Source organism: Martes martes (assembly GCF_963455335.1).
Source record: "Martes martes genome assembly, chromosome: 2".
NCBI classification, from domain to species: Eukaryota; Metazoa; Chordata; class Mammalia; order Carnivora; family Mustelidae; genus Martes; species Martes martes.
The window spans coordinates 35,359,385-35,382,667 of NC_137889.1; the positions used below are offsets into that span (position 1 = coordinate 35,359,385).

The 23,283-nt window shown below is 33.7% G+C and overlaps 1 protein-coding gene across 1 annotated transcript in view; it reads left to right on the forward strand.

Annotated features, from left to right (window-relative positions):
* LOC308338240 (A disintegrin and metallopeptidase domain 3-like) overlaps positions 1–23,283 on the forward strand; it is a gene marked incomplete at both ends in the record, with an annotated part of 111,004 nt that overhangs the window by 83,648 nt on the left and 4,073 nt on the right. The window contains 6 exons of the mRNA XM_080796290.1: positions 5,126–5,224; positions 6,844–7,039; positions 7,503–7,593; positions 7,859–8,048; positions 16,930–17,016; positions 18,504–18,618. Coding sequence (XP_080652416.1) covers positions 5,126–5,224; positions 6,844–7,039; positions 7,503–7,593; positions 7,859–8,048; positions 16,930–17,016; positions 18,504–18,618 — 778 coding nt within the window. The remainder of the gene's footprint in view (positions 1–5,125; positions 5,225–6,843; positions 7,040–7,502; positions 7,594–7,858; positions 8,049–16,929; positions 17,017–18,503; positions 18,619–23,283) is intronic.

Below are 23,283 nucleotides of genomic sequence, written 5' to 3' on the forward strand. Positions count from 1 at the left end.
TGAGAGACATAACACACTGCATCCCTCTATCTGCTGCTGCTAACATGCACTGTGCCTCTGACTACTACCCTGCTTTGGGGGACCCAAACTAAGACTACTGATTCAGCACAAATTTCTCTAATGCTGTGAGTGCCTTATAGAGCCACCACCTTGCCCCATGCCAAGCCCCTGTGCTCACAGATGCCTCGCACTGCGGCCAGCCACCGCATGATCCTGGTCACCTTGGGAGCCACACACATTGCACCCTGGCTGCTGCTAGCTAACTAACTAACTAAGACACTAACATGTGCCATGCCCCTGGCCACCGACGCACTTTGGGGGATCCAGGCTACTAGCAGCTCACTGCAAATTTTGCTAAGACCACCACCTACTGTGAGCCCTCCTGAAGTTTTGTACCCTGAGAGCTAGCCTACCTGGGTTTCATTAATACCACAAAGGGCACACAATAGCCCACAACAGGCAGAGATTTAACACAGAAGTCTAGACTGAAAGGAAAAGATACTCAGAAATAATAGCAGGATGGAAGCAACACACAGTAGACTCCTCTGAAGAGCCCAGGTTCTGGTGAACAGATTTTAGTATAGTGCACTGCAGGGCACTACAGGACCTCTTCTTCATAAAGCCACTACTTTCAAAAACAAAGGATGTAGATGACTTTCCTAACACACAGAAAGAGAGGTAGACAAAATGAGGTAGAAGAATTTGTTGCAAATGAAAGAACATGGCAAAATCACAGCAGGAGATCCAAGTGAAACAGAAATAAGTAATATGCCTATTAGAGAGTTTAATGATTATAAAGATACTCACTGGACTTTAGAAGAAAGTGGAAGACATCAGTGAGACCCTAGATGAAAAAATAAAATATAACATATCAGAAAGGAAGAACTCAATAAATGAAATTAAAATACAATGGATGGGTTAAATAGTAGGTTACAGGGAGCAGAGAAATGTATCAGTGACCTAGAGATAGAATGGAAAACAATCAAGCTGAAAAAGGGAGAGACAAATGTTGAATAATAAGAATACACCCAGAGAACTCAGTGACTCAATCAAGCATAATCATATTCACATTTTAGGCATCCCAGAAGGGGAAGAGAGGAAAAGGGGGCTGAAAATGTACTTGAAGAAATAATAGCTGAGAACTTCCCAAATGTGGGGCGGGAGACAGACATCCAGTTTCAGGAGGCACAGAGAGCCCTTGACAAATTCAACCTAAAGAGGTCTACACTAAGACACATAGGACTTAAAATGGCAAAAAATCATGATAAAGAATTTTAAAGGTTACAAAATTAAAGACAGATACATACAAAGGAAACCCCATAAGGCTATAAGGTGATTTTCCAGAAAGGAGTGGCATGAAGTATCCAAAGTGCTGAGGGAAAAATCTGTATCCAAGAATACTCTATCCAGTAAGGCTATTATTCAGAATAGAAGGAGAGGTAGTGTCTCAAACAATCAAAAATTAAAAGATTTCATAACCACTGAACTAGCTCTATAAGAAATATTAAAGGGGTCCCTTTGAATGGAAAGGAAAGACCAGAAGTGAGACTATGAAAAATAGAAAACACAAAAGCAGTAAAAATAAGTGTTTCTGTAGAAGTCAATCAAGGCATTCGTAAAATAAGAGAATATAAAATATACCAAATATCTAAAATGTAAAGGGCAGAGGAGTAAAGAATGAGTTCAAAATGAAGTGACCAGCAGTTTAGTATAGACTGCTATATGCAGAAGATGTTATATATAAATCTAATAGTAACTGCAAATCAAAAAAACAGGAACAGATATACAAAAAATAGAATAAGGTATTCAAGTATATCACTAAAGAAAACCAAGTCATGGAAGAGATAAAGAGAAGAAAAGATCAGAGAAAAGCTGCAAAAATAACCATAGATCAACTAACAAAAAATGGCAATAAATATGTACCTATCAATAATTATTTCGAATATAAATGGACTAAACATTCCAAGAAACAGAAGGTGTCACAGTGGATTAAAAAAGACTCATCCACATGCTTCTTACAAGGGACTAATTTCAGATCTAAAACTTAAAGATACTTGTAGATTGAAAGTGAGGGGACAGAGAAGCACTAACCATGCAAATGGAATGCAGAAGAAACTCAGAGTAGCAACACCTGCATCAGACAAAATGACTTTTTAAAAAAATTTAAATTCCAGTCAATACGTAGTGTAATATTATTTTCAGTTGTACAAAACAATGATTCAACAATTCTATACATCACCCAGTGCTCATCAAAATAAGCATAGTCCTTAATTCCACCACATACTTAACACATCACCTTACCTACCTTCCTTCTGGTAACTGTCAGTTTATTCTCTGTAGTTAAAAGCCTGTTTCTTGGTTTGCCTTTCTCTCTCTTTTTTTACCCCCTTTGCTCATTTGTTTTGTTTCTTAAATGTCACAAATAAGCAAAATCTTTTATTTTTCTTCTCTGACTGACATGTTTCGCTTAGGATAATACTCTAGATCTGTCCATATCATTGAAATTGGCAAGATTAATACTTTTTTATGACTTAGCAATATTCAATCATAAATATATGCCACACATCTTTATCTATTCATAAATCAATGGACACTTGGGCTGCTTCCATAATTTGGCTATTGTAGATAACACTGCTATGAACATTGGGTGCATGAATCCTTTGGAATTAGTATTTTTGTATTCTTTGGGTAAATACCTCATAATATAATTGCTAGGTCATAGGCTAGTTCTATTTTTAACTTTTTGAAGAACCTTCATACTGTTTTCCAGAGTGGCTGCACCAGTTTGCATTTTGCCTTTCTCCACATCCTTGTAAACCAAGAAATAGACTTAACTATATAGAAAAAACACATGTTTACCAGAGGGGAGGTAGGTGGGGCATGAGTTAAATAGGTGATGGGCATTAAGGAGTGCACCTGTCATGATGTGTACTGTGTGATGTATGGAATCTGAAATAATAAAACACTGTATGTTAACTACACTGGAATTAAAATAAAATAAAGAAAAAAAGAAGATTAAAAGGCAACCTATTCAATGGGACAAGATATTTGCGAATGGTATATCTGAAAATGGGTTAATATCCAAAATATAAATATAGAACTTATATAAACACCAAAAAAAATCTGATTTAAAGTTGAATAGACATTTTTCCAAAGAAGACATCCGGATGGCCAATGGACAAATAAAAAGATGCTCAACATCATTAACCATTAGGGAAATGCAAATCAAAGTCACAATGACACATCACTTTATGCCAGAAAGAATTGGTAACAATCAAAAGGACAAGAAATAATAAGTATTAGTGAGGATGTGGAGAAAAAGGTACACTTGTACACTGTTGGTGGGAATTTAAATTGGTGCAGCCATTGTGAAGTACACTGTGGAGTTTCCTCAAAAAACTGAAAATAAAAATTCATATGATCCAATTCCAATCCATTTCCACTACTGTTATTTATCTAAACAAAACAAAAAGACTAATTCAAAAAGATACATGCACCCCTAAATTTATTGCAACATTATTTACAATATCCAATATATGGAAGCTATTTAAGTGTCCATCAATGCATGAATGGATAAGGAAAAATGGTGTACACACACACACACACACACACACACACAAAATGGGATACTATGCAGCTGTAGAAAAGGTTGAGATTCTTCCATTTGAGGCAACATGGATATACCTAGAGGGTATTTTTCTAAATGAAATCAGTCAAGACTGAGAAAGACAAATGCCATATGATTACACTCATACGTGGAATAAAAAAAAAAAAACAACAACGCCAAGTGTATAAACAAACAAAAAGCAAAATCAGATCTATAAATACAGAGAACAAACCGATGGTTCCCAGAGGGGTGGATGGTGAGTGGTTGGACAAAATGGGTGAAGGGAAGACAGAGTTACAGGTTTCCAGTTATGGAATGAATAAGTTACAGGAATAAAAGGTATAGCATAAGGAATATAATCAATGACTTTTTAGAATGATGTGTGAGGACTGATGGTAGATATACTTTTTTACCTAGCATAATGTATAAACTTGTCAAAGCACAAAGTTGTAAACCTGAAACTAGTGTAACATTCTGTGAACTATATGCAAGTAAAAAAATTCACCGTGAAATGAAAATAAATGAATTTTCATTTAATAATGAAAATAAATGAATAAGTGGGGTTAGGATGGAGTAAAGCTTTATCCATAAACTTAAAGAACAAACCAGATAAAAAAGATTATGGTTCTCAGATTTTATGAGTTTGCAACTTCACGATATCACAATATCAAGAAGTTACCAGGAAAAAAAAAAAAAAGTAAATTGTCATGACAAATTTTAAAATGTAGTGATAATATGTTGGTGGCTGAGTTAATGTCATTAATATAATGCTTATAAATAAAGGAAATATGTGTCCTCCTTAATACCCACCACCAGGCTCACCTAACTCCCTATGCTTTTCCCCTCCTAGACCCTCAGTTTGTTTCTCAGAGCACTGAGTGTGGCACATAAACAATGAATATTGGAACACTGAAAAAAATAAAATAAAATTTTTAAAAAAGAAAAGACTAAATAAATAAATAAAGGAAATAAACAGAAATTCATCAACAGAAATTTAGACACAAAAATATAAAATAAACCATAATGTGCAGATATGTAAAATTTTTAGCACATGGGTAATAAAAATAATAATATTGAAGTAAATATAAACAGTTATTTGTGCCTATCCACTTTACTAATTTTTAAATATTACTATCAGTCTTGTGAAACATCTCTCTTAGTAAGTAGAAAGAAGAAAGTAGTATATTATGAAGAGTCATTACTATTTTTGTGCTCTACTATCTAATAATTTATAGAATTAATGTTTAATATAGGGGCTTAGAGTTAAAAAGATAATGACAAACTTTTTTCTTTGAAACATTATTTAGTATAATAAAATGTTATAATTTAGCATCTCTATTCTGTCACATCCATGAATTGTTATATATTCTGAAGATGATATCTTGAGGGGGTTTTGTAAAATAGAAAAGTACTCCTCAAATAATTAACTTGGTGAAATATTTTGTATATTCTGACAATAAATACAATTATTTATTTGATTGAAAATTCCTATTATTTAACTCTTATATTCATTTGTAGGAATGCAGTCATAAAAAATGTTGTAATCCTTTAGACTGTACTCTGATTGGATATGCAGAGTGTGGCAATGGACCATGCTGTGATAGCAAAACATGTCAGGTAAGCTTTCAAAATACTACATGATTTCCTTCCATAATTTTTTGTGTTCTTGTGCATTCATTTTTATAGTATTTTTTAAACTGTTTATTTTACACAACTTTCAAATATGTAACTTTATATACCTGATTCATACATTGTTGATTTCCACATTCTGAGGATGTCTTTTGACTTTTTTCAACCTCCTTAACTGTGCCTCTCACTGCATTGTTTTTAATCTACCCTGGCCCCATCCAGTTATTATTTAATATTAATTCCAGATTATTTGGACAGTATGAACTCCTCTTGGTCATACCTGAATTTAGCTCTTCACAATCAGGCAACTTATGACAAAATTAGAAATAAGCCACCCAAAACACAGTTGACATACAATGTTTGAATAAACGAACAATAATAATAATCTCATTTTGAGAATAGCAGAAAAGAAGTCCATGTAGAATAGTTAGCAACATGTAGCATGTCTAATATCTAATACTGAAGTTTGCAAGGACTCCTGGTCCCAGAAGTAGATTGAATCTTTGACTTCCCTTGGGAAGTTGTTCATTCAATTTTCCTTTGTAGCCACACCTGAAAGGAGACTGAGTAAGATTCGTTTTGGGAGATCACTTCATTATAGTGTCTTGTCTTTTCTGTGCCAATTTCAGGAGCCAATGACAATTATAAAAGCTGATTAATTAGAGATCTTGATTGCCAGATTTCAGATTAGCCAGGTTCTCTGTCAATGAAAGCTCTTCTAACATCATCCTACTTTGTTCTATGTGTGTTCTTTTTCATTCTATGTGCTTCTTTCACTCTATAATTAAAGCCAATGGTCACTTGTCTTCAAGGAGTATAAATATAGAGGCAAGCCTCGAGTTTCTACCACTTAGCAATAAACCTTGTCACTCTTCCCATCACCAGAGTGCTCATCTTGGCCTTTGTCTCCAAATCAGCAGGATTGAGCATTAAGGCTTTTCTACACAGTCCCTTGCCTTTTCCTTTGCACATGGAGCTGATTGCTACATTTGGCAGAGCCTTTAAAAACATTAAGGTGAAAAGGAGGTTCCATAACATTTGCCATTTACAGGTGAACAATTTAGTGGCATTTACTACATTCACAATATTGTGTAACTGCCACTTCTATCTAGTTCCAAAACATGTTCTTTACTCAATCAAGAGACTCAGAGACCTTGAAGCCCTTGTTCTCCTTTCTCTCTCCCCCTCAGTCCCTAGCATCCACCAATTTGTGTTCTGTCTGGAGTAACCTATTCTGGATATTTCATATAAGTAGAAGCATAGAATGTGTGATCTTTTGTGGTGGCTTTCTTCATTTAAGATAGTGTTGAAGGTTCATCCACCTTGTAGCATATATATCAGTGCTCCTTTATATGACTGAAAATATTCCATTGTATGAATATACCATGATATGTTAATATATTCACCCATTGATGGATGTTTGGGTTTTTTCCAATCTATTTTACTTAAGAGTAAATTGATAATTCATTATTTGACTTTAAGTACTGAAAAATGTAATAATAATGGAAGTGACAGAAATACACTGCTCTTGTTAAAGTTTTTTTTTTTTTTTTTACATTTTTGGTTTACTACTTTTAAAAAAAGGCTGATTTTTCTTTGTCTCACAGATAGCCGAAAGAGGACGTTTATGTAGGAAAATGACAGATCCATGTGATTTTCCAGAATATTGCAATGGATCATCTATATTTTGTGTACCTGATGTGAAATCTGCTGATTTAGAACCATGCAATAATAAGACTGCTTATTGCTTTAAAGGAGTCTGCCAAGATCCAGATATGCAATGTGAAAAATTATTTGGCAAATGTAATAGATGTATCTTTTTTTCTGGGGTTCATTTTCAAACTGTGTTTTTCTAAAGACAGTAATCTATCTAATAGCCTTCATAAGAGGTACTGTTTGTATAAATTCAAATTTGAAAATAAAATTGTGAATCAGTGTGACTTTGAGCTATGTAAAGAGGCAAAATAGACCTAACAAGTATAAGACAAAAACAAAACAAAAAGGTATTAATTAAGTTTCAGGTGATTGGTGCAAAGAAGAGTAGAATATTAGGATTGTAAATAAGAGAGCAAATGACTGCTTTCTTAGTAATTTCTGCCTATCATAAAATTTTCCTATTCTCAAGTGGGTAATTTTTAGTGTTTCTCCTTTTGTCACCAGGAGATGACACTAAATATTTATAGTAGATGACATTGAAGGGCATTGCTATTGTTTAGATGTCTCTATATTAATTTTTTAAAGAGTAATTATAACTTTATATTTTCAGTCGCTAAAGTTTCTACTTATCTATGTACACAAGAAGTGAATTTTCAAGCAGATAATTTTGGAAATTGTGGAAAATCAAGTTGTAATTTTGGGTGTGTATTCAATAATTATAATTTTTCAAATGTGTGTGTGTGTGTGTGTGCGCACGCAAAAATAAGTTAATGCAAATGAGAGATGGACCTAGTATATACAGATGAATTTATTTGTTATACTTCATAAGATGATATATGTTCTGAATAACTTTGATGTTATGATCTGAGAAACATTTTGAATTATTTTCATGTTTTGAACTGTTAATTACTTAATACATGTGTCTCTAAGTGACATATGAGCTTTTTTTCTGCCTTCTATTGACAGGAGTATCCTTTGTGGAAAGATAGTTTGTCACTGGACACATTCAGAAATAGTACCAACAAAAGCTTATGATGTTCAATATACTTACCTTGGAGGCCATATCTGTTTGTCGGCATATTTAAGAAATGAAACAGACACTTCAGGTCATGATATTACCGTAATGAACAGTGGCACTATGTGTGGAGTAAATAAGGTAAATAAAAATTTTACTCGATTTCCATATATGTGTGCATCTGAGTGTCTGTGTATGTAAATATTTGTTCATGACAAAGATAGAAAAAAAAGAGAGGATAAGGTCCGAGATGTCAGTCTGGAAAAACCCTGAACTCACTTCCTCCCTGGACATACTGAATCTACATATCACTGAGATATAGAACTGTTCCTCCTGGAGAGAGAAAGAGAGAGAGAGAGAGACTTAAAGATTTTTTCATTTATAATTAATGTTACAAATTTTGGTTACTGTATCATGACCTTAAGATTCAAACCTCAGAATTTCTATTAGTCAAAGGAACACTTGCTAGTGGACTATCATTGTTTTATTATAAATTTTGCTATAGATATTTAAACTTGTTTTCTCACACTTGAGAATCTAAGCCTCTTTGTTAGGCTAGGATCTGATCCTCAAAAAATTTGTGTAAACAAAGAACAAAAAAGAACAGATAATACACCAAAAAAGTAGGTCAGAACAACCTAATAACCACAAAGAAAAGCAAAAAAAGCCAAGAATTTAATCTTTCTGTCATTGACAAGGAGAATTAATTTCATTGTAGTGAAACTAAAACATTTATTTGCTCATAGACCAACTTGCCTAATTCTTCCTCCAAAATCATAACATATATATGTTAAAAATTTAGCCTTTCTACAAGACACAATAATAAAACAGAGTTTAAGCTTTGTTTATATTTTTTCTTAAAATTTTTGAGAAATAGAACAAAATATTTTTAAACTGGTACAATTAAAAAATTAGTTGACCAAAGGAATAACACTGCACAATTATCTCACATTTTAATTAAAATATTTTACATTGAGATATAATATTTTAAGAAATGAAAATTAAGAGGAAAATGGAAGTGACTAGTAAACTTGAGATAACTTTATTCTGACATAAAAACAATGATGTAGTTGCAAAGGAACATACTAGTACTGACTACATTATAAACTAATATGTCACCCTGTAAAAAATAATTTAAACTGAAAAATATTTACTGTAAATATGGTGGAGTAAATACATAAATTTACTAACTTATTTAATCACTCATTAATATACACAAAATAGTGTTTGAGAGTGTGTGTGTGTGTGTGTGTGTGTATGTTATAACACATAAAAATTCTTTGGTCTTTTTCCCTGATTTCTGGCACAGAGCATCTAAATACCCTTGGAACTTCCCGTGTGATACGAATGTTTTCTGTTATTAGTCTGCTTCCAACCAAACCTGAGTTTATTTATGGGGTGACTTAGGGTGGAGCTTATAGATTGCTTTGGGTGGGGCTGGTTATCAAAAAGACCAAATGATTAGGGAGTTGGAACTTTTAGCCCTACTCACAGACCTCTAAGTAGGAAAAGTGGTGTGGCTAGAAACTGAACTTGATAAAAACTTCTGAACATTGAGATTCAGAGACTTTCAACTTGTGGCAATGATGAGATGTGAAGAGGTGTCCTGGACACTATGACATCCTCCTTGCCCCCTAACCCCCAATATACCTTTCTCAATGAACTTCTTCTATTTAGGTGTTGCTGAGTTGTATCCTTTATAATAAGTAAACATAAGTAAAATGTTTTCTTGAGTTCTGTGACCCAAATGAGCAAATTATCAAACCCAAGGAGGGGGCCATGGTAACCTCCAATATTTATAGCCAGATGGTCAGAAGTATGGGTGGTCTGGGATTCGCATCTGGTCTCTAAAACGGGGACAGTCTTGTGGCACTGAATTTTTAAATTGTGGGATGTGATTTTATCTCCAAATAGTGTCAGCATTGAGTTACTTGGAATTGTTGGACACCCAGCTGGTGTCAAAGAAAACACTACATAATATATATGTATATCATAATATGTATGTATATCTCAGTATATGTGTATATTATATATATGTGCATATGCACAAACACACACACCCCAGTATATACCAGTGCAAAGAAATCTCATAAAATTGAACATATGACTAAGGAATGTGACTATGTTCCACCCAACTTGTTATTAAATAAATACAAAGCAAATGAATATCGAGCCATTATTTTTGTGTTGTTTGTGCATTGAAAATAATATTTGATGGTGAGAAGCATAACCTGCCATCATCTTAAAACAAGTATAAATTGACTTTCTGGAAATTGATTTAGAAATGTGTAAAGAGTGGGGTGCCTGGGTGGGTCTGTCAGTTAAGCATATGACTCATGATTTCAGCTTGGGTCTTGATCCCAGAGTCATCAGTTCCAGGCCTTGCATGGCCTGGAACTTAAGACTCCTTAAAAAAAAAAAAATCTGTGAAGAGTTTACTATATTAACATACTTTTAAATGCACTTCTAATGTAATAGTAAATTAATTTTTAAATATTAGGAAATATACATTTGTATAGTGCAATTATGATGTGAATTACAATAGAGAATAAAACAGACACATTAAATGCCAACTGTAGGTTGATCAGATAAATTACAGTATAAATTACAGTATACCACATTTCTTTATACAGCAACATTTGCAAATAATTTTTAATGATGTGGCCATACATTTCCAATATAATGAGTGAGAAACCAGGGCAAAACCTACAAAATACGCATTTATACTGTTTGGATTGCACACAAAAATTCTGTGTGTTGTGATTTTTACTGAAGTGTAGATTGTACTTTTTGGCTGGTCCATCCCAAGCCAAGATTGTAAAGGTCTTGTGACTTTGTCTCTTTAAAGTCCTAGCGTGATATTGTGGCATTATAACATTCAAAAGCATTTATAACCTAGGGAGACTAAATAAAAGATATGCAAGACAGCTTCTACACTGACAACTGCAAAGTAGTGCAAAGCATTACTAAACAGAGAAGATCTACATAAATAGAGGGATAAACCATCCTCATTTATTGGAAGACTTAATATTGTTATGATGTCAGTGTTTTCAACATCAGTTGATGAATCTGATACCATCAAGAATCAAACTCTCAGCAGGTTTTTATTTTCTTTCTTTTTTTTTCTTTTCTTTTTTTTTTTTTTTTTTGGTAGGGGTGGGATGTCCTGCTGGTGGAGATTGAAAAACTAACTTAAAGGTTTATATAAAAATGCAAAGGACAGAAGACATACAAATGGCTAACAGACACATGAAAAAATGTTCATCATCTTTAGCTATCAGGGAGATTCAAATCAAAACCACATTGAGATACCACCTTACACCAGTTAGAATGGCCAAAATTAACAAGACAGTAAACAACAAGTGTTGGAGAGGATGTGGAGAAAGGGGAAACCTTTTATACTGTTGGTGGGATTGCAAGTTGGGGCAGCCACTTTGGAAAACTGTAAATATTCCTTAAGAAATTAAAAATAGAGCTACCCTATGACCCTGCAATTGCACTACTGGGTATTTTCCCCCAAAGATACAGATGTAGTGAAAAGAAGGGCCATCTGTACCCCAATGTTCATGGCAGCAATGGCCACAGTGACCAAACTGTGGAAAGAACCAAGATGCCCTTCAGTGGATGAATGGATAAGGAAGATATGGTCCATATACACTATGGAGTATTATGCCTCCATCAGAAAGGATGAATACCCAACTTTTGTATCAACATGGACGGGACTGGAAGAGATTATGCTAAGGGAAATAAGACAAGCAGAGAGTCAATTATCATATGGTTTTGCTTATTTGTGGAGCATAAGGATTAACACGGAGGCCATTGGGAGATGGGGAGAAGTGAGTTGGGGGAAATCAGAGGGGGAGATGAACCATGAGAGACTGTGGACTCTGAGAAACAAACTGAAGGTTTTGAAGGGGGCGGGGGTTTGGGTGAGCCTGGTGGTGGGTATTATGGAGGGCATGTATTGCATGGAGCACTGGGTGTGGTGCATAAACAATGAATTCTGGAACACTGAAAAGAAAAAAAGTATGCAAAAAAATGCAAAGGACAGAAATAAAATATAGTCAATTTTTTTTTTAAGTTTTTAAAAGATTTTATTTTGTATTTGACAGAGCATGAGCTGGGGGGTGCAGGTGGGGAGTGGAGTCAGAGGCAGAGGGAGAGATAGAAGCAGACCCCCTGCTGAGCAGGGAGCAGATGCAAGGCTGGATCTTAGAACTGTGAGATTATGACCCGAACCTGAGCCTGAGCTGAAGGCAGACACTTAACCGACTGAGCCACCCAGGAACCCTGTAGTCAATGTAATTTTAAAGAAGAAAATGGAAACTGGAAATTCATACTACTAAATATCAAGACTTACTGTAAAATCAAGGTAATTAAACCATTGCAGTATTGATATCAGGATAAATAAACTGACCTCTAGACTAAAATAGAAAATATTTCAGAGGAGTTGCAAATCAAAATGTTTTAATAAAGAGCTCAAGGAAATTTCAGTGTCTAGTACACTCAAAGATTTCTTAAATACTACAAAATGAGTTACATAATAAGGAAAGTATGATAAATGTATTATGTGATGATTAAAAATGATTAGGTAGAGATCTGGGGTTCCAGAAGGATGCACCAGACATACTTTTCTACTATGTACAGTTAAAAAACCAATTTTGTATGTAAAGCAAACATAAGAATACTCTAAACGCTGAAGAGAGAAAGGCAGACTAGGCAGGGACTTTGGAATCCAAGGAACAACACAGCAATGACTTCCCTTTTCCTTTTGCTTCATATATTCCAAGCTGGGTGTCAGAAAAGCTAGCAACTCAGAAATGTCAAGTGGAACAGACAAATAGAAGTCATCAAGGAAAGCCTGACTTCTTTAGTGAAAGGAACAGTCTAGCAAACAGTACACTTTTAAATAATAACTGTTCTACTTCAACCAAACAACAGAGAAGAAATTGTGGTCATACGTTCTCTCTCACAGGGTGGTATGAGGAGAGGCCCAGCAGTGTCTGTTCTTCCTTGACCCTTGTAGTAATTAGGAGCCCTTCTCATCTCAGGTATTAGTGGAATCTATACTTCCAACCTTACCTGGAGATAATGAGGCAACATTCCTTGTATTCCCTCTAGAGCTCTAACAGGAACTGTTAAAACAGGCTTAAACAAATTTTAGAATCTCGTAATGTAAAACTCAAAATACTAGGTTTCAATCAAAAATCACTCTTCATACCAAGAACCAGGAAAATCTCAACTTGAAATACAACAAAATAGAACAAAACAAAACACTGACACCAAGATAACACCAAGATGATACCAGTATACTTCAAAGAATGTAAAGCAGCCATCATTAGCATATTTTAAGAGCAATTACAAATATGCTTGAAACTACTAATATAACAATAGAAAGTACATCTGAAACTAATGATATACTATATGTTGGCTGATTGAAATTAATATAAAAAAGAGAGAGAAACAATAGAAAGTTCCAGCATATAGAGAGAAGACACAAAAAAGAACCAAGTGGAAATTTTAGAAATAAAAAATATAGTAATATATAAAAGTCAGTGATAGTCTCAGAAGCAGAATGGAGGGGACAGGGTAAAGAATCAGTGAAGCTGAGGATAGAACCATAGAAAATAGCCAATCTGAATAACAGAAAGTAGACTGAAAAACAACAAATAGATCCTCAGGGATCTGTGAGATTATAACAAAAGATATAATATCCATGACATTGTCATTCTAGAAGAACAGGAGAAAGAATTTAAGGATGGAAAAGTATCCGAGGAAATAATGCCTGGAAAGTTTCAGATTTGCCAAAAGGCATAAGCCTAAAAATGCAAGAAGCTGAAAGAAGATCATATAAGATGAACCCAGTAAAATTCGTAGTAGGTTACAGCATAATTAAATCAATGAAAATTAAGACAAAGAATCTTAAAAAGAAAGTAGTGAGAGTAAAACATCTTCCCCATGGGGAAAATGCAATTATAATGACAAAATTGAAATAAAACTATATGAGGACTAAGCATACAAATGCCACAGAAGATTGCCATCCTGGTTTGTCTTACTATCTTGTATGACCACTATAAGCTTTACAGATCACTCTTCTCTCCATTGGTTATTCTCTGCCTGGGAAAGTCTGTTCATTAGCCTGTGCCCAACTGGCCAATGTCCCCATGGAGGGGGAGCAAAGAAAAGAGAGAGAGAGGAAGGCCAGGGAAAGAAAGAGAAGGGAAGGAAGGGACTGAGATACGGAGGGAGGGAGACTGGCTTTTCCTACTTGGTTCAGTCGGAGCTATAAGTTGGCATGATGTTTTACTCCCACATTATTTTTAATTTAAAAAAAAAAAACACAAAACTGGCAGCCTTTTCCATGTGACAAGGATTTGTCAAATGACAGTCTCATTTTGGACCTAGCCACTTAGGTCGTGGTACTTCCAAAACTTTAAATGGATAGTGATTCTCCTAAAGGACAGACCACTTGATAAGTCCAAAATCTATAGTCATCATTAATTCAATTGCTTTAGGAAACAAAATACCTTCCTTAATTTTCTCCTTTGGGATAAAAGTGTTTTGCAGAATGCATTTTGTAATTGAGAGAAAGGAGAGGTGAGTAGTGAATATGAGAGCTAACTGCTTCTGTGGTTTTGTGGACACTTCTGTGGATACTTCCACATTTTGGCCCCCCTGCCCAAACTGCATTTTTGGCTCTTCTTCCTTTGCTTTTCCTTATGACTCTGAGGCTGCAGATTCTCCAAGCATTGTAGGCTGGTCAACCAGGCTCTCTCCTTGACCATTGTATGTGATGTGGTTGCTTCCTCACTTCATTTTACCCATCGGTGGCCTTCATTTTATTTTGAAATCCCAGGAAGTTCTTAAATCTCTCATCTTCTAATTGCCTTGTTCTGATTCTCCTTTACTCACATTAATTAGGAAAAGGGGAGTAATTGTGAGTGCCATGTCCGTGAATTTGTATTGAAATTATTCTGTGATTATTTAAAAAATTCATCAAAGATATACTTCATTTGTTACTCCACGTTGTTCAGTTGATTTCAGAGTGGTTGGAAAGGAAAGACTTCTTTACCTTATTATTATTAATGTGGTCCTTTATAAAAATTATCTTAACAGAAAAGAACAGAAAGAAGGAAAGAGGGGAGACCTTATATCTTATTTATAACATGAAGAAAAGTATGTCTCTTATGAATCGTAATAAAATTTTAAATAAAACACATATATTTATCCTGCATGGAGATAGGCATTATTCCAATAATGCAAGTTTGCTTAATACTGGATGTGACAGAAAGCTGTTTTGATTTCTTTTTTATTTATAAGACTTAGAACAGAATAGTTTATTGAAGTAATTTCTAGTTCAGGTCGGGTAGGGAAGATAACACCTCTCAGCACATTCATTCTTAACCTGAAGGTGGGTATGTTTAGGACATATTTAATTGTCCAAAATTAGATAAGTTAATCATTGAATAGAAATTAACTGCCTTTTTCTTACTCACACCTGGGACTATAAGAAAATATGCTTACAGAACCCAGGCATTTCTCTTTCAAGAAATATGCATTTACATATATATATATACATATATATATATATTTCCTTTGATACATGATGTAACTGCTTCTGAAACATTATTTGTGTCTCTTATTCAAAGAAGGAAGTCTTGTAGATTAGTTTATATTCAAAAAATCATCCCAACCATTGCCCAGGGCTAAGTACTTTTATAATGTCTCTTGCTTTTGCTGTCATTACAAAGGAGCCAGCTACAAACTGATCTTTTTACTTGTATTAATTGTATCTGAAGCATAGGTCTTAACTTTTCCTGGATTATTTTTCCCCTAAAGACAACCCAGTGAAATATGACTCATCTATTATTGCCTCAGACAATGTTTTAAAGAGAACTAGAATGAAGATGGTTTAGTGGATAGGTGATGTTGGTTTTTCCAACATTTTGTTAATCTTGCTGGCTTCATCAGAGCACTTTCAGTTAATGAACAAGCTGATCTTCTTTCCTTTATGATGATAATTGGTTCTGGTGATAGGAAATAATGATTTTTAAGACTATTCATCATATAGTGTTTATTCTATCAGATAACCTGAGAAAAGTTCAGCAGATAATCTTAGAAAATACCCCAAAGATATTCAGATTAAATTAAAATTCGGATATAGGAATAAGCACTTAAAATCTACATGAAAATGAGGTAAATAAACAATAAAACAATATCTTGTATTAGTGAGCATTTACTATGTGCCAAACATTTCTTTTATTCCTTTATGTCTAACAAATTGCTTCATCCTTATATCTACATTTTTTAATAACCTATAGTTTAAAAAATGTTAGATATCAATTGCTATTCCAAATTCAAAGATGGACAAACTGAAGCATGGGGGTATCAAATAATTTGTACTAAGGTCACATTGCTAATGTGAAAGATAAAAGATATTGTCATTAATGTTGGAAATAAATATAAAAATGACAGATACTTAGCATTGGTCAATAAATATGTGGCTCTGTGACTAAAGTAGTTCTTGCACTGAATATTGGGTCTGTCAGTAACTCATGCATGACCTTAAAAGAGTACATTCATGTTTATCAAAAAAAAATGAGAACAAAAACATCTTCTTCACAAAGTCAATCTGAGTATATATTATAAAATTGCATAGAAAATGGAAAGACACATCCTAGCTCATTACAAATGATCGTATAAGTTATCTATACTTGTTCTTACGCCAGTTAGTATCAATAAACTCACAGCTGTGCTCCCTCATAAGGAAAAAATAGTATCTCATTCTCAGAATTTTATATGTAGTAGTGTAATAACATGCCATTTAGACTCCCAACTTGTTTTATTTAGAAGGAATAAATGTCATGAAATCGATTCATCTGGTGTGTGTGTGGGTGTGTGTGTGTACCTGGGGGTGTGTATGTGTATCTATCTTGTGCATCTAATTTTTATACCAAGTACAATTGCTCAACTCTTGAATTTACATTTAAAATTTTTGTTGTTGGTTGTTTTAACATTTTAGTATTGCTTTCATGGAACCTGCCAAGAAGCCAGTGACTACCCAAATAGACCAAATTGTCGGTCAGAAACAAATTGCAGTGGACATGGAGTATGTATTATTTCCTCTATTTTTACATATAGTATTTAAAATCCATGTCAGTAACTTTTTCCAGGATAATAATGAGGTTCAGAATTATTTTATGTGGAAATTTCTTTTAGAAAATTACTGTTAAATAAGGAAAGTGATTCTATTATGTATACATATACATAAGATTTATGTGTTTAGATTATTATTGGCTTCATGAACTGATAAACTTTGAACTTTGTACAAAAGTGCAGTATGCAGCATATTCCAGTATGAAATTTTGGAAATGGGTTTATTGAAGATTACAAACATATGTTTATACATGCTTATATAAATTTTGCTTATAGTTGAATGTATGTATACTGATATGTTTAAACACATACACTTAATATACTTATATTATACATATGACTTATAATCTAATGTTTTTATGAGAGCAAAATTTCTCATTCATTCATATCTCTTTTGTCCTTTAATATCTTTAATTTATTTCTGTGTATGTCTCTTCTATACTATACTTGAAAACTCATTTACCAATGGACTTTTAGATCATGTCAAATTTTTACTTAGCTAATGTAAATAATGGTATAATGGACATTGTTGTACATTCACCTTTGGACAATTACCTGATTTCTTAAATTGTTAGCAATGAAATCTGATGGGTCAAATTTATGCACCATTTAAATTTTCATAAATATTATCTGTTTTAGAAATATACCAGATTTTCTCTCACCTATCATGAACAAAAATGTGCATTTTCTCAAATTCTAGCCAGACTAGCTTTGTAGTATTTAAAATCTCTTCTCACAGCTAAATATATCTCTTTTAAAATCTCTTCTCACAGCTAAATGTATTGTTAATTTGCATTTAGTTAAGAAATAAAGATACAGTTCTTAAGCATGTATGCATCCTCATATTGCCATTTATCTGCTGACTTTAAATTTAAATTTAATTTCTGCATGAATCTACTTATAGATTCTCTCTTCTGCTTCTGACCCTTCTGATTCATCCACCAGATCAGTTTATAGGTGTTTTCTAGCCTTCCTATTTCTAGCAAAATACATTTTGGTATCTATGTCTGGATAAGCAAGCTTTTTCCTTTACAATATTCCCCCCATTTTTTGTAAAAGTTGGCTCTTATCACAGACATTCTTAAAAAATCTAGCACAATTCATAATATAAGTCAACTCTCTTAATTTCATAGTTTTGAGCTTCATAATTTCTATGCCTTTTTAGAATAAGGTATTTTCATTGTATCAGTGTGTTATCTATTGTTGTTTAAAAAGACAAAAGACAAATAAGAAGTATCTATGACATTGAAAAGATACTGCAAAGACATTTATTATATTACATTTTATTGTAAAAATTATTTTCCACATTAAAATAAAAAACTATAATATATGAAGCGATCATATTTTAATAACATATATTGACTAACAGTCACAAATAAGGCATTTAATTTTTGCATTATACCTAAAATGTTCTAATTTTTTGTTTGGTTTTTGTTTTAGGTTTGCAATAATAAGCTTAATTGTCACTGTGATGTTGGATATTCTCCTCCAGATTGTGAACCAGCACCAGCATCACCAGGAGGAAGTTATGATGATGGGTTTTGGTTTGCCAATAGTTAGTATCGAGATCAGTGTGCTTCAGTAGAGGAGAAATGGTCTCCACTGACTATGTGGCTGTCGAGCACCTGACATGTCGATAGTGCAACTAAAGAGTTAAAATTTCCTTTTTATCTTACTTTGTTTAATTTAAATTCAAGTAGCCATTTGTGGCTAGTGACAACTATATTAAACAATACAGCTCCAGATCATACTGTCAATCAAAACTTTGCATATGCTTTTAGTTCCAATGAAGAAGTGAATATGTTAATAGGCCTCCCTTTAATTTTAACTATGGTTCCCAAAACATTTCTGTTTATACAGCAGGGTTTTTTAGATAAGTATGATTAAATTACAGAAGAGGGGATAATTTTATTGTATACTCTGTATATTCCGAGGATGTTAACAATTTTAACATGCTAGTCACATCTTTCAAATGACCATACTATTTAAAGGTAAAAGTAACAAAATCTATACTGATAGCATATGGATAGTAGATGTTATGAAACACTGTTTAGTGAACATTCATGAATAGTTGTTCATTTTCTTCACAGTGTATTCATTTTTTCTAAATATTATAATGTAAAAATCTCATAAGAATATAATTCCATTAATGTCTTTCCATCATTTATGTTTCTCTAATTATGCATACATATTTATATAAACCTGATAATACACCATTATATTTGCTTTAAACAGCCAATGGAAAGTTAAAGATTTTCTAATATAAATATTTCCATTTACCTATCAATTTACTGTTTTCAAGGGCTTTTCAGTTCTTCCAGCACATTCAAATTTCCATATGTGTCATTTTCTTTCTCACTGACAAACTTATCTATATCTATAACTATCTACCTACCTACCTTGTGGTGACCAATTATTCTCAGCTTTTGTCTTTAAAATGTTTTATAAAAATGTCTCAAATTGTGAAGTGTATTTTAACTGGAAGTAGAATTCTGCATTGAGAATTTTACTTTCAGCAGTTCAAAGGTGTAATTCAATTGTATCCTTAGTCTCATTTTAAGTCTTTATCTATTTTGAATTTATTTTTGTGTATGTTATCTGAAAGTGGTCCATTATCATTCCTCTGCATGTTGCTGTCCAGTACTCCCAACACCATTTGTTGAGGAGACTGTCTTTTTTTCATTGGATATCCTTTCCTGCATTGTTGAAGATTAGTTGACCATAGAGTTGTGGGTTCATTTCTGGGTTCTCTATTCTTTTCCACTGATGTATGTATGTGTCTGTTTTTGTGCCAGTACCATACTTTCTTTGTACAGCTTTGTAATGTAGCTTGAAGTCTGGAATTGTGATACCTCCAGGTTTGCTTTTCTTTTCCAAGATTGCTTTGGCTGTTTGGGTCTTTTGTGGCTCCATACAAATTTTATGGTTGTTTGTTGTAGCTCTGTGAAAAATCCTGTTGGTATTTTGATAGGGATTGCATTAAATGTGTAGATTGCTTTGGGTAGTATAGAGATTTTAACAATATTTGTTATTCCAATCCCTGAGCCTGGAATGGTTTTCCATTTGTATCCTTTTCAATTTCTTTCATCAGTGTTCTATAGTTTTCAGAGTATACAGGTCTTTCACATTTTTGTTTAGGTGTATTCCTAGGTATCTTATTGTTTTTGATGTAATTGTAAATGGGTCAGTTCCTTGATCTCTATCTGATTCTTCATTATTTTTTATAGGAATGCAATAGATTTCTGTATGTTGATTTTATATACTGCAACTTTGCTGAATTCCTATGTCAGTTCCAGGAACTTTAGGGTGGAATCTTTGGGTTTTCTTCATAGAGTATCATGTTGTCTGTAAATAGTGAAAGTATGACATCTTCCTGGGTGATTTGGATGCCTTTTATTTCTTTTTGTTCTGTGATTTCAGAGTCTAAGACTTCTTGTCTTATAAAAATACTAAGAGTGGACATACTTGTCTTATTCCATTGAGAATAATATTAGCTGTATATCTGTAGTCTTTGGTTTTTATGATGTTGAGATATATTCCATCTCTGTCCATTTTGTTGAGGGTTTTATCAAGAATGTATGCTGTACTTTGTCAGATGCTTTTCTCTATTGAGAGATCATTTCTCTATTGAGAGATCCTCTATTGAGAGGATCATATGGTTCTTATCCTTTCTCTTATTAATGTGGTATCTCATGTTCATTGATTTGCAAATAATGAACCACCCCTGTAGCTCAGAAATAAATCCCACTTTATTGTGGTGAATAATTCATTTAATGTCTTGTTGAATTCAATTTGCTGGTACCTTCTTGGGAATTTTTGCATCCATTTTCATCAGGGATATTGGCCTGTAAATTTCCCTTTTAGTTGAGTCTTTGGTTTTGAAATCAAGGTAATGTTGGCCTTATAGAGTGAATTTGAAAACTTTCCTTCACTTTCTATTTTTTGGAACAGTTTGAGAAGTATAGGTATTAATTCTTCTTTAAATATCTGGTAGAATTCCTCTTGAAGCCATTTGGCCTTGGACTTTTGTTTGTTGGAAGATTTTTGATTACAGATTCAGTTTTTTTGCTTGCTAAGGGTGTGTTCAAATTTTGTTTCTTCTTGTTTTAGTTTTAGTAGTTTGTATGTTTCTAGGAATTTATCCATTATTTTTTCCAGATTGTCATTTCTTGGCATATAACTACTTATAATATTCTCTTATAATTGTTTACATTTCTGTGGTGGTCATTATGATCTCTCTTCTCTCATTTGTGATTTTATTTATTTGAGTCCTTTGTCTTTTCTTTTTGATGTGTCTGGTGAGAGGTTTATCAATTTTATTAATTATTTCAAAGAAGCAACTCTTAATTTTCATCAAGCTGTTCTACTTTTTTTGTTTGTTTCTCTATCATTTATTTTTGTTCCAATATTTATTATTTTCTTTTTACTTATGACTTTAGGTTTCATTTTTGTTCTTATCTGGCTCATTTAGGTGTAAGGTTAGGTTGTATATTTGAGACTTTTCTTGCTTCTTGAGGTAGGCCTGTATTGCTATATACTTCCCTCTTAGGACTACCTTTATTGCAACCCAAAGTTTCTGGACCATGTTGTTTTCATTTTCATTTGATTTGATGTGATTTTTAATTCTTTAATTTTCTGGTTGATCCATTGATTCTTAGTAAGATGCTCTTTAGTTCCCATGTAGTTGAGCTCTTTCCAAATCTCCTCTTGTGATTGAGTTCAAGTTTCAAAAAATTGTGCTCTGAAAATTTTCAAGGTATAATCCTAATCTTTGATGCCACTGGAGACCTGATTTGTGACACAGTTTGTGACCTATTTTGGAAAAAGTTCCATGTGCACTTGAGAAGAATGTGTATTCTGTAGCTTTAGGATGGAATGTTCTGAATATATATGTGAAGTCCATCTAGTCCATTATGTAATTCAATGCCCTTGTTTTCTTGTTAATCTCTGCTTAGATGGTCTGTCCTTTGCTGTGACTGGTGTGTTAAAGTCCTCTACTATTATTGTATTATTATCAATGTGTTTCTTTAATTTTGTTATTAATTGGTTTAAATAATTGGCTGCTCCCAACTTGAGAGTATAAATATTTGCAATTGTTAGATCTTCCTGTTGGATAAACTCTTTATGTATGATATAATGTCCCTCTTCATATCTTGTTTCAATCTTTGTTTTAAAGTCTAATTTGCCTGATATAAGGATTGCCACCCAGCTTTCTTTTGATGTCCATTATTTGATAAATGATTCTCCAACCCTCACTTTCAATCTGGAGGTGTCTTTGGGTCTAAAATGAATCTCTTATAGACAGCATATTGATAGTTCTTGCTATTTTTATCCAATCTGATTCCCTGTGTTTTTTGATTGGAGCATTTAGCTTATTTACATTCAGAGTAAAGTTGAAAGATATGAATTTGGTGCCATTGTATTACATGTAAAGTTTCTGTTTCTGTATATTGTCTCTCTTTCTTTCTATTCTATATTACTTTTGGGATCTCTTTGCTTATAGGATCCATGCCACCTGAGTCTCCAAACCCTCCAGATTCCTGTGGCACAGAGAGGGTCTCACCATGCTTCTGCTACTTGCTGGGTCCCTGCTTGGAGAGCAGTCACCTGATCATTCTGCAGTTCAAGGGTTATGGCAACACTGAGGTGAAAGCCCACTCATGGGCTTGCTGATTGCAGCCAGCTTCCAGCTTTGATGCAGGGAACTCTGCTGCACTCAGACACCCTCATTCTCTCTGTGAACCCAGAGATCCTGAGACCATACTGTCCCACCTAAGATTGTGCCCTGCTTTGCTACCTGAGCCCCTTTCAGGCAGGATGTCCCTCACTGGTGCTGACTTCTAAAAGTTCCGATTTTGCGCTCTGCTGCTATATTACTTTCCAGCAGCCAGCTGATGGAGGCTTACCCCCACCCCCACAGTTTATCTTCCAATATATTGCTTGGGGTTCGCTTCTCTGGACCTCCTACATTGCAGAAAGTGGTCCCTTTTTCTATTTGTAGAATTGCAGCAATTCTTTTCTTAGAATCTCCAGCTGATTTCACAGGTGTTCAGAATGATTTGAAAGCTAACTAGCTGGATTCCAGGGACCAGATGAAACTAGGGTCCCCTACTCCTCTGCCAACTTTCTCCCACTCTAGAGTCCCTCTTTTATACCTACTCTGTTTTTTAAATGAAAAATTTATTAAAGAATAATATCAGTTTAATATATTTTAAGTAGC